Source organism: Cyrtonyx montezumae, unplaced genomic scaffold, assembly GCF_038088225.1.
Source record: "Cyrtonyx montezumae isolate F1298 unplaced genomic scaffold, pur_monq_1.0 scaffold_2, whole genome shotgun sequence".
NCBI lineage: Eukaryota > Metazoa > Chordata > Aves > Galliformes > Odontophoridae > Cyrtonyx > Cyrtonyx montezumae.
The window spans coordinates 56,811,104-56,824,482 of NW_027071936.1; the positions used below are offsets into that span (position 1 = coordinate 56,811,104).

At 38.2% G+C, this 13,379-nt stretch overlaps 1 protein-coding gene across 1 annotated transcript in view; it reads left to right on the forward strand.

Moving 5' to 3' along the window:
* The window catches only part of STK32B (serine/threonine kinase 32B), a 129,713-nt gene that overhangs the window by 91,923 nt on the left and 24,411 nt on the right, over window positions 1-13,379 (forward strand). The window contains exon 6 of the mRNA XM_065735778.1: window positions 5,521-5,610. Coding sequence (XP_065591850.1) covers window positions 5,521-5,610 — 90 coding nt within the window. The remainder of the gene's footprint in view (window positions 1-5,520; window positions 5,611-13,379) is intronic.

Here is a 13,379-nt window from a genome sequence, read left to right on the forward strand (position 1 = left end):
TTGCAGAGTTGCTGGATCAGCAAGTTAAAGTTGATTAAAGTAGTAACATTTAGAACAGCTGGAATTTGCCCCTGGGAATACCAAAGCCAATAAAGCTTATTAATATTTGAGTCTTAAACCATCTAGGACTTCAGGAATTTAGTGTTTCAGACTCTTATGTGTTAATTTTCCCTAGACATTAATATCAGCAAATATGCATGAAATAGAAAAATAGAAATATCTTGTCTTTACGTCCTGTGTGAATTAAAGATGGGCGGTAGACCCATTTGGAGCATCTGATTCAATTTGGATTTCTGCACTTAACCATTAATATCTATCTCTTTTCACTGAATGACACTGAGGAGATTTCGTTTAAAGATATAAAAATCCAGCTCATAGATTTTGCATTTAGCCACAGGAATCCTATCAAAAAGCCCAAAAAAGCTTCAATAAGGCTGCAACGCTTCACAGTAACATCATTTTTTAGGGAACTATCAACATTCATTTAAGAACAACAAAATCTACTCAGTGTATTATGTGTAGCAGAAATGTTAAAAGTCATTGAGCCAGTGATTGAGCACCTGGTGGGGGGGGGGGGGGGGGGCAGGACCAACCCAGGAGAGCTCAGGTGTATGCAGTGTATCTGAGTAACTGGAAGGGGTGGAGCCAGGATCCACTCTTTCCCAGACCTCATTTAAGGGTTGGCTGTGAAGGCAAGGGTGTTTCTCTGAAGACTTCTTTGTACCCAAGGCCTTCTAAAGGTAAACAGATTCTTTCCTTTGTTTCTCTGCTTATGGCTATTGTGTTTGAGAAAGTCTTTGTTGCAGCGTAGGACCTTGCTGCTCTGCTGTTATTGCTGCACTTTCCATGGTGTTACACCATGATATATGGCAGGCTGTAGCAGGAGCATTGTGAATTCATCTTATATGAGTCTAACTGAAGCGTGCAGGAGGTTTGTTCTAGCTGATGATCTCTAAGATGTTGCAACAACTTCTTATATGCTCTTAGCTCTCTCTTACCGTGTATTAAAATACAAACACAAAAAAAAACCTTATTCTTATATAAAGCATGAAAAACATAAAGTGGGGCTAAAGCTGTCCCAGTAAGTCAAATTTCTTTGACCTTGCTGAGGAAACCTATTTTGACTGAAGTTGAAGAGTTACCTCTTCATGCTGCCTTACTCTTTGTATATGTAATAGTTTATATATGCAGTTCATATATTAGGATGTTAGTATGGCTTGGTATATTTCCATTAAAGTCTGGATGGGCCTTTAAGATTTAATCTACTACCTCTTTGAAGCTGCTGCTGAAACTGGCTTCTACAACCACATGAAGAAACAAGTTCTACAAGTTCAGTATCTTCTGTAAAAGTGTTTTCTTTCGTCAAGTTTGAAATCTGCTGCTTTCAAAAATAAAAAATAAAGAATAAAAATTCCTCAGTCTAAAATAACAGAAGTTGGTGAATAACGGCTTATATTCACTTTATTCTTCATCTTTGCTAGTCAAAAACTTCTTTGTTTTTTTAATTGACTGGATTATTACTTCTATATCAATGATAATTTTACTCTGTAATCATCCCTCTTATGAGGGAGAAAGGCAGATTCAAGTTGGTGTATTTATGTGCATTTTTATTTATGACTATATTATTTTATGATCATCAAATCATTCCTTAAAACTTTATTTCCTTGTTTATATGAGAATCTCAAATCTCATTTGAAAATAAACAGCAAATTTGAAAAAAAGCAGACTATGAGCAATCTTGGCCTTAAAACTAAAAATAGTATGAATAGAAATCACTGCCTGTAAATTTAATAGTTTGAGCCCTGATGGCTGACTCCTGAACACACCCTCAGAACTACCATGAAGGCCCTTGCAATCTCCTGATGATGAGTGTCTGTATACAAGATGACACCCTTGTACTTAATATAGATGAATGGCAGAGAGCTGTTGTTTTTTTTAAATAGTTAGTGGACTTTGACCTTCTGGGCAAACCAAATCTGTATTTGTTCCAAAATATTACTGTGCTGAGATTTCTTATCAGCTCTGATGCATGCTGAGCTGAACCTCTGCACTTCACTTTCATACCCTATGATATGAGAGCTCATTGAATTTCTTTAATGTTTAGCAGAGTAAAAAATGTCAACCTGCTTCTTCAGTCACCTAACAAATTTGTTTTTAATTATAATTATGATCTAGTCTCATTTACAAATTCAGTAATAGTCAAACAAAGGGAATCTGTTTTATGCCTCAGATATTGGGTTTATGAGTCATGTGGTAAAGTGATGTATACAAGTCCCGTATTTGTATCCCTGATACATCACTTCCTAGATGCACACGTAAAGCTTTGGCTGATCATACACTGCCTGTAGAAACTAACTTAGAGGCTTTCCTTCTTAAGTGACAGCAGACTAGAGGATTGCGGTTCTTGAAGCAATTGTCACTGAGACCCTTTCTGCTTAAAATAAAGGGTAGATGTAGCACTGAAGGATATGGTCTAGTGGGTATGGTAGTGATGGATTGATGGTTGAACCAGCTTATCTAGGGGTCTTTTTCCAACCCTTATGATGCTATGAAATATGTAGATGTAGTTGAAACCTGTTCAATCAGACTTGAAAAAGCCATTTTGCAGAGAGCCAGACAAATCAATTTATCAAATCTATCATTTACCTTCTCTTCTTCACTATACACCATCATCTTATTATCAGATGTAGTCACGAAGCCAGGGCATTAAGCAATGAGCCTCTTCCCTTGTGATACTTGAATTTATTTAGTTTCTGCTGAACCTATTAGTCATTTCCCTTAACACCCAAACCCTGGGGGTGATGACATAGTTCAATCCAGTATTGTACCTGAGAAGGAAGCCAGGATGCTAGGCTTGGGCTTGATGATCAGTTGTTTAAGATAAAATCTGGAAAGGGAGATCAAGTACAAGGTGTGAAGCTCAGATCAAAAATGTTCTCATGAACTGAAACTTTTTTAGTTTAAAATAGCCAGAATTGTATTATTTTTACTGCAGAAATAATTCTTTAATCTTTCTACATGCAAGGGATGCCATAAAAGTTTCATATAGATTGATTAGAAAAATTCTTATAGGGATTTGGTTTATTTGCAGTTGCTGAAGCAGCACAGTCACTCACCTGCCCAGAGGACACCTTTCTTGTCCTCCTTAGCAAGCTACCAACCCTCTAAACATCAAAAAAAAGCTGTCTTCAGGCAGCCCGGAGGCTGTGGAAAAACAAAGGTTGTGGTGTGTTGTTTCTTTTTTCCCTAGAGATACAGATGTAGTTACAGCAGCACACAACAAACCCACAGGAGTAAAGCATTACTGCTTTAGCAGAAACAGAACGTGTAGAAGCTCTCAGAACCTGTCTTCTCCTTCTACAGAAAGCCATTTTTAACAGAACACATCAACCAACATATGTAACCCTTCGCATGTGCTGTTCTCATTTTCTTAAATGAAATCTAATAAAAGGGAGACAAAGCAGTGTGCTGCAGGAGAGGCAATTTTCATTGCAAATCAACTGTTTGGATCAGTCTGAATGGATATTATGGGATAGGTGTTTTGCAACAGACTATCATGCTGGCACTCTAATAGGGAGAATCATTTACAGTAGTGCCATTTAAATGACACAACTTTATATTTATCTGTCAAAAAAGAGAAGGCATTAGTCTCCAAGATCCTTGCAGCTTTTCATTCTACCGAGCACATAGAATTAAGGAATCATTGCCATTAACTGGCTGTGTGTGGTTCAATTATCTTTCTCAAAAAGCATTCTGCCGTCATGTTCTATTGCAGAAATGAACTGCAGAAGTGCTCCTTGCCAGCCATGATCTGCAACCAGCAGGAAGGAGGAATGCTGTCTTGGAACCTGATGACAAACCAGGCTGGGATCTGATTGCTTTTATGGGAAGCAACACTCTTCAAGAAAAAATTACTTGCCTCTGCTTACTGTTTTTGTTTACTTTTTGCCCATTTTTTTAGGTAGGGCATCTTAGAAGGAAAGCATCACCAAAAAAGAAGAAATTTTTGAGAAACCTGAAAAATGTGTAAAGCACTTCATTAAAAACTTCTGCTGTATATCCCATTTGAAAAAAAATATGCTTAAGTTTGGAAATGAGATGTCTTTTTCCCTTTTACATTCAAAAACAGCTTAGGTCTGGCCAAATGAGGGGGACTCTGAGAATTTCAGTGCACATAGTGGTGCAGACAGCTTGGAGGCTGGCAGGTATGTTTACTGGAGACTTTGAGTAGGATCTAGGTCAGATTGTAAAACAGTTGTAACTGCTGAGAATGCCATTCCTCAGTTTGGCAGTGGGGAAATGTTCAGTGTCAGGACCACAGGCAAGCCAATGGGTATGCTCTTTTCATCTTTGGCAGCTAACATGGTAACAGTTTCCTTCACTCAGTAACTGCTTCATGCCCAAAGCCTGCTCGACACTGTGAACTGAATGAGTCTGAGATTCTGAGTTTAAAAAAAAAAAGGGGGGGGGGAGTTTCAGAGGAACTCAACATTCAGGACTTCATCTGAAGGCAAGATGTCTTAATGATGATTTAGGAGTGTGGCTAAGTTGGGGAAGGGAGCACCTTTCCATGTTCTCCACAATGGCATTGCCAGGTGGAATCATGGTGGAGCAGTATCTGCGTTGCTCCACAGCAGGGGCTAGTCCTCAGGTAGAATGTGCAAAACATACCAGCAGATTTATCTGGCTAAAATTGTGCAGATAAATACATTTTCATTCTGGATTTGCATTCAGTTTACTTGCCAAAGGCAAATGAGGATTAGCAACTCTTGCCTTGCAATGCTGGAGCAATTTACCCTATGCTTGTCATAAATCACCCTAGGGAAAAAGTGGTGATGGCAGGTTTGGACCATCCAACCTGATTAGCTGAGTTTAAATCAGCTGTCTTGGTCAGTCAGCAAGTCCATGGGCTGTCTTGTGTCACATATATTTCATCTTGTAATCTGCTGTCAAATGAGAATCATCTGGGACCTGCTGCTGTTACACAAATGCTCCTCTGCTACCATGAATCTAATTTTGCACTTATTGTACTTTTAAAATACTTTTTCTTCTCAGCTCCCTTTTTGCCCCAAGGACACTGTGAAAAAGCCAGGCTGATTGCAACATGAAGTGGATGTGATGGCAGACAGGTGACATGAGTGTAGGAGATTGTGACGGATGGCTCTAGTTAGAGAAAAGGTGAGGTAGAGTTCACACATCGCTCCAAGAAATTCAGCACTGTTCCTATGTGTTACTGCTCTGCAAAGAGAATTTCTATCCTTGGTTCTCACAAAGGTAGAAGGTTCAGTGGTGGTCAGAAGTGGGGTTCAGTGTGCAAGCAAATAATAGATATAAATGTATTGAGAGATAAAGCATGATAACATTTTGCTGTCATTGTTTTTGGCTTTCACTATGAGCATGCTTAATAGTAAATCGTAAGGCGTTAAGTTTCTAAGGTTGGTCTGTTAAACATTGAATAAAGAGAGGAATATTTGTAGTATGTACTATTTTGATTTCTGTTTCTCCTTTGTGTATTTGCAGGACATGTTCATATCACTGACTTTAACATTGCAACCATAGTGAAAGGCTCAGAAAAGGCTTCTTCTATGGCTGGCACAAAGCCTTATATGGGTAAGTTTGCAAGACTGTGAATTTTCTTGTTTTTTAACTCATTAATGTTGACTAATACATTAAAAGGATTAATTGTAAATTATTATTTACATTATATACATTTAAATTGTAAAAGGATATGGCAAATGCGACTGGCTTTTTTTTGTGTGTTTTCAGTAGAAAATATCAGATTAAGGACTGGGCAGGAACTTGGTCTTTGCGCTTTTGATCAGGGCCTACTTTTTTTGTGTGAAGCAAATTCAGGCAAGGCTCAGCTATAATTTCCCCACAGCTGGAGATGAGAGTAAATGATTGCTTGCACTGCTGTGGTTATGATCTAGCAGAGAACATGTCAGTTAAAAAGTATCCAGGCACAATCTTAATTGCTCTGCTGTGTTGAATATGTCAAAAACTTGTCTGTTGAACTAACAACTTAAGTACTTGCCCTATGGTGCTAAAGGGTGTTTTATACCTTTTAATCATGTATTTAAAATGCATATCATGAAGGCTGGGAGAGTAAAATGTGATTTTATTTTACTGTCTTCATGTGTCTAGAAGTTAAGCATCTTGGATATGATAATTCAAATTTCCCCTGTAGCTGAAGGACAAGAAGGCATCTACTGGAGAATATTTGTCCCATGAAATTGTCCACTTGCATCTCCTCTTAGTTGAGGAAGCAATTTGTTCCACCTGTGGCTTTCTACTCATCTGTTATTTTAATTGTCTGTACGCAGAACTATAGTAGCATGAGCAGATGACTAGCTAAAGGCAAAATATATCCAGGGTCTGGAAAGCTAAAGAGATGTGTCTACAAGAGGGTCTAGCAGGCACACTCAAAGTACATGCAGAGGCCATTGTTTCTCTCACTTCTGCAAAATGGCATGGAATAAGAGTGTTTGCCCAAGGACTGGGAATTACCACATTTTTCTTAGCACGAAGAGCACTGTGCCAATCTGCTATTAATGGACCAGGCAAACATCTTCATGACATCTCTGTACCAGCAGTGAACCTGTCAGAACAGTAATAGGCACATAAGCAGAGTTGTGTTTTTCAGAAACAGCTCTCCTACTTTGGGTGCAAATAGGATAGTTGAGTTCATACCAACCTGATGCTCTGTAGTTGACTTCTCTATATGTACTCCAAAGAGACCAAGAATCATTTTACACAGATCTGACTCAAGCATTTAAGCCACACAGAGGAATGAGGCTTTGGAATTATTTTTTTTCACAGTATTTTGCACTGGTGAGCTTTTGTCAAGTGTCTGATTCCATGCCTGTACCTGGACAAGATGTCCAATGCAACACAGGCATAGAGCACTAAGAGAGCAAGCCTGAGTATTGAGCTTCCCCTTGGAGCCAGGATCCAAGCAGTTGCCGTTGCATCACAGGTTTCTTACTGGGAAAGGGAAGAGGGGAAGAAATACTGCCACCACACATGCATCAAAAGCTTTAGTTTTAAAAGATCATTTAGCCAGTGTGTTTTAGTTTTGTTTATGAAAACAGGACAAAGTCAGAAAAATTTCTCCAGAAGTAATTTAACCTCATCCCAGGTAAACAACTGTACAATTCACTTTTTAAATAGATTAAACTGCTGAAATGTACTTAACAACAGGAATATTAAAAAATGCCAAAGCTTTCAGGACAGCAGTCTTGCATTTCAGGGATCACAGGTTCTGCTTAAACAGCTGCCTGCAATCTTCTAGGAGCCATAAGCCATTAGATGTGCAAAATCTGTTATATAGATTTTTTCAGAAGTACCCTTGGAGAGTAGATATTTTGCAGAGATTCAAATTCAGAATAGACCTTTTCCATATTTAAGTATGATGACAACAGGCATACAGTTGAGTATTTTCTGATATTTAATTTAGCAGTGGATTAAATGACCATTTTGATGGCATTACGTTTTTAACCTCGAAGTACCTGCACAGTTTTATATTAGAAAGCATAATTATTATGAAAGCAGAAGAAAGCCGTGTACTTACTTAGGGATCAGTTAACATTTTAGCATCTGTCTATCATCTGAACATGTGTAATGAAAGGATCATCTGGCTGCTAATGATCAGGAAGCAGATTAAAGTATCTATACAAAAAAAAAAATTGAGTATTATTCAAATATTCTACTGAAAATTAACATGAAATTACATCTTTTGGAAATTTCTGCCCAATTGCATATATGTGGACACTTATTTCATTAGTAGTCTATGTTTGCAGACTTTTCTCATGAGGAAAAAAAGGCTAACATCTGAAAGCTCAAAAATCTGTAGAATTGCTAAGCAGTAGTCTGTTATTTTAAGGATGCAATTAGAGAGGAAAAAAGCCACTATCCTTCTGGAATTCCTTGATTCCACCCTCACCCCAAGGAGGAGTTGCTTGTTCTCTGTTCACCTAGCACTTGCCAAGAGTTGATACATTTAATGCAGAGATCCTTGAGTTCATCCTGCCTAGACTCCACTTACATCCCACTCCATGGTATTGTCCACTTACTAGAAAACTGGGACTTCTTATACCCAGGTATGTCCTCATAGGTTTGTTTTGTAATCACCTCCTCAGCATAAGAATTAGTTTATTTGACCTATGCCTGGATTGCCATAGACAGCTGAGCCGAGGTTACTGCTCTCTCCTGCAACCTCTCATTCACCCTTACTCAACTCTCTTTTCCTCACTGCCTTGTCTTCTATCCCTTTCTTGACAGAGTATATTAAATCCTTTACTGAGTCAGTGCAAATCCCAGTTATGACAGAGAACACCCTCTTTTTTTTTTTCTAGCACTACTAGTGGTAGTCTTCTGCCTTTCTTGGGAGCTAAATGAACTACAGGAGGGTTTCTATGAGAGCCCAGGCTTCCTTCAGAAAGCAGGTGCAATAGAAAGCTGGAGAGAGTGGAAGATGATCTATGGAAGCACCTGGTTTCACCTCAGCTTACAAAACCATTATGTCCTTGAACCCACCTTTCTCCAGACAACAGCCTCGCAACAGGAAAACAAAAAACACCACAAAACAATAAAAGATAAAGTCAATGAAAGAAAAATGCTGTTTTTCCCTTTACGAAGAGCATCATCCACTGGCTTATTTTCTTTCCAGTGAGCCTTCCTCAACTCTTGGAAATGCAAAAATACTGCAGGAGTCACAAGCGTGGCCTTTTTTACTCTGAAAGATTCAGCAGAGTAATCTCTGCATTTATTTGGTGTTGTGAGAAGGCAGGAAGTCTTTTAGAGCTGTTAAAATTCTGTTTCATGTGAAAAATAAATTGGTGAGGATTTTCTGTTGAACTTATTAGTTATTAAAGCTTCAGCAAAACTCAGGCATGAAGAGTTTAATAGAGGCCAGACACTCATTGGTGCTGCTTTTTCCTCTAAATGTATTCTTTTCCTCCTTCAATTTTGTGACTAATTGTCAAATGTTAGGAGTACTTTTCAGCTGCAGCACTCAGAAAAGTGTGTTTTTCTTTTTTTTTTAACTACTGATGGTTAAGTCCATATGGTTTCTGGCTTTAAGGTTCTACTCCACTTTCAATGGGGAGCTATGTGAGCTATCTAGACAATGGCTGAAACAGTGAAAAAATAAGTGGGGAATACGGCACCATGCTCAGTGATGAGTTTTCATTATAGAGCCATAAAATTATAGAGTTTGGAAAAGACTTTCAGGATGTTCATATTAAGCCTGATTATTAAAATATTAAGTCTGACCTACCACGTTCATGGAACTATATCCATATATCTCCCAGATACCTCTAGCAATGGGGGAACTCTACTATTCCATGGGCAGCCCATCCCAATGCTTGACCACTCTATCCATGAAGAAATCTTTCCTAATGTTCCGTCTAAACCTTCCCTGATGTAACTTGAAGCTTTATCCTCTCATGTTACAACTTGACACTTGGGAAAAGATCACCAGGAGTTTAAATCACAATTTAACCTCTGTATAACAAGACCTTCAGTTACTGGCTGAACACTGAAATTATGGAGACTTAGTGGCTGCTGTAAGATGTGTTATGCTGTCCTGGTTTTCATGATGGTGAAGGTATGAGTTGTGATGAAAGCTGCTTCCCCCTCTGGGTTATATAGAAAGGCTCACTACCGTGTGTATGTTGTTACATTTAATCAGATATAAGGGCACACAGTCCTCTCTTTAGGAGTGGTGCTTAGATTTCTTACTTCTTATGGTCAATTAAGGAAATGTATCTTTTAAAAAAGTTATCTTTAATGCTTCTTTTGAAGTCTCATTGGAACAGGTGGAGATATTCCTAGGAGCAATTATCTTGCATGTAGCATGGCTGCATAAAACGGATATTCAGAAAAAAAAAATGCAGTGAATCAATATCGTAAAACTATACTGCCTGTTCTGATTAAGATACAGATCTTGCAATTCTATGCATGGCTTTCCCACTCCTGCCTATTCCCTACTTACTGAATGGTTACACTAAACATTATATATCTTAACCTGAATGTTTCTTCAGAAACCTCTGTGGTTTCTCTACCTTCCCCCTTCCTGACTGATTCATTTAGAGATATGAAGCACTTGCTGTACATAGACAACAAAAACTTGGAAAATGTTGAATATTCAAGGAGAAAGACCAATGGCCTGGTGAGATATTTCTGTTTCTGCAGTTTTCCTTCTCAAAGCTGCTTTCTTGAAATGCTGAAGTGCATTAAGCATCTTAACTTCTAAGGATCTTTATGATGTCTGATGAGATGACTGCAGTTATGAAATATAATGTGAACTTTAATCTGATTTAGAAAACTTTAGTGCATCACTCATGCCTTATATTATCATTATAAACTATAAACTTGCTGCTCAGATCTACCAGTGACTGTGAGGGTTGCCAAAGGTTTTGTTGTGTCACAGAGCACTGAGTGCTGGTTTGAGTACTGTCCCTCCAGCAGGCTGCTTGACTACAAAGCAAAATATTAAGCATTAAAATACATCTTAAAAACATTATAGATAATTCCTTTTGTTTATGTCCCATTCTTGGCTTATTTATGAAGTATTTGAGTCCTACAGCACATGATTTTTCCTCACTGAAATGTTTCCTTTTGAATGATGGAATTTCCATACATCTGGATGTTATTCATGAGTGTTGCAGCAGTTTTCCACGTACAATATTTTTCTGCTCTTTATTGTTTCTGCTGGTAGGGGCATTAGGTAGAGGCACTGGGGCTTTCTTCACCAGAGATAGAAGTTATACAAATAACACCCTATGCCTTAACTTTAAATCAATCAAATAAAAAAATATTTGGTGATATAAATATGCCTGAAAAAGAAATTCAGAGCCAAAATAATAGCAGTAAATTGCTTGAAAAAATACACCTACCCTTTCCTGCCTTGTGCGCTTGTTTTTGATTTTCATGGCTGCTGTCATGGTGAACAATAGCTGTGTGTCTGAGATTACCAGAGAAGTGTGGATTTATGGAGAGACCCACCAAACTTTTAAAACGTTTGAGTCACCCTTCTATTATTTAATAATGTGTGGAAGTACTATTTTAGTCACAGGAGAGCTGGTGAATGTGCTGATATCGACCTTATGGGTAAAGTTGAAATTTTCTCCAGGGCTACGTTTGTTCCTGAGGCAGTTACTATGTATCAGGCACAAATTTGGAGTTACTTTTTTGTAAGCACTTAAACATGGCTTTATTCGTGTTTGCAGTAAGCAGTGCTCTAAAATGAAACAGCTCTTTGCAGGTAGTTGCTATTTGAGTGCATTTAAGGCAGTGTTTTCTGAAACTCCTACTCTTCCTACAGTGTTTGACTGCCTATTCATAGAGTTCTGCTGGTGCTGTCTCTACTGTCCTTTTGATCTCAAGTAAATATTGTGAGTTCTGCTTCTTCTGATAAGCAAGAATTGAGAGGAGATGTGGAGCTGGGAGGTACTCAGATAAATGATCCCCTGTGTTGGTGAGATTCCAGCTTGTTCTGGGAGCACCATGGATGAGGGGATTAACCACTGAGCCTCAAGTAAGGTATTCAGGTTCAGACTCTGCTCTGATATTGAAGAGTAGAAGTACAAATAGCTGAAAACGCTCAGCAGATCAGGAAATACTTTTTTTCCCCCCTTTTTTTCTTTTTTTAAACCTGCCTGAAAAAGACCTTATGCAATATGGAGCTTTGAAGGCAGCTGTGACAAGAAAGACAAATCCAGCAGAGGTAGGAGAAGGGACAATGTGCAGGGACTTTTTGCAACACAATTGGGAATTTCTGCCCTCTGAGTAACTTCTGTCCTTGGGTCAAAAACGTGACTTGTACAGGTTTTTGCATGCATAAACTAGTGGCAGGAATACATGATACCAATTGCTGAATATACACAGGGCTAATATTCCAAATAGTAAGAGAATGTTTTTGGGCACAATCTTTAAAGCAGCTTGTTGTAGAAACAGTGACACTGCAGCCACTGTGAGCATTTTGATGGAGTAAGTAAGGTGTTTTAAAAGAGGGGAAATTTAGGTTAGATATTGGGAAAATATTCTTTCTTCAGAGGAGGGTGAGGCACTGGTGCAGGATGCTCAGAGATGCTGTGGGTGCCCCATCCTTGGAGGTGTTCAAGGCCAGGTTGAATGGACCCCTGGGCAGCCTGAGCTGGTGCGCAGCAGCCCATGGCAGGGTGGTTGGAGCTCAGTGATCTTTAAGATCCCTTCCAACCTGTCATTCTATGATTCTGTATGATTTCATATTCAGGAAGAGACCATGACACATTCATTACTGTTGAACTTCCTTTCAATAGAACTAGCAATGTTAGGCTGCGTGCCCATAGTTCAGCTGGACTTTCAATGGGAAAGAGTTTCTTTATGCAAACAGACAAGACCTGAGTTCTTCTTCTCAGAAGGTTTTATGAGGGCAGGCAGGGTTGCTTGGCCTTAGGACAAACTAATAAGGCATTCTAAATGCAGTGTCTGTATTCAGGGAATGGTATATGAAGTATTGGCTTTGATTTAATAATGGCATTAAATATGAGTATTAAAACTATTGAGGTGTATTATGTGAATAAAGGTACAAAATCAGCTATGCTGCTGTAACACATCTAGATCTCGCACTATAAAAGTGCCAGCCCAGCATGGTCAGGCTTTAAGCAGTATTCTGCACTAAACAATAGAAGCTACCACTTTGTTAGACTGAAGTTCTAAGTCAGAAAGCTATCCATTTTAATTTAGACATTAACAGCACATGAAAAAGTAAACTCTAGGAGGAAAATTGATAGTTTGTTAAAGTCCTTGTTTATATTCAGTGTGAAATATGCTGTTTTCTTAAAAAAAATAATTCTATAAATAGAATATCACTTGTCATCACTATGGCCTGACTTCTGTTTTCTGTTTAAATCATGACCCAGAAGAATTACTGTACCTCTCCATCTTTGTTTTTAGGAGAAAACTGAAAATTATTCTTTTCTCATCACAATGCTGAGAAAGTAGTTAATATTTCACCAGACACTGTCAGTCCAGGGCTTTCAGAATACTATTTTAAAAGTCAAATTAACTTTTTACTCCTCTGCCTGTCATACATTATATCTTAGTGAGCAAAGTGCATGCATGTGACAAAATTATAAACATACTATATACACCTAGTCATCCACACATTTTAAAACTAGAAAATTTTGGGTTTGCAACATTTTTATACTGCTGAATACATTGTATGTATGTGTATGTATGTTACATACATTCCCAGGGACTAATGTGTGGAAACAGAATGTTACTCAACTGTGGTATCACTCTGAAAGTCAGTTAATAACTCTGAAATTTCAGTTTATAAAACCTTGGAAACTTCAATAAAACCCATCCTTGAGGTATGATTTGTTACATGATTA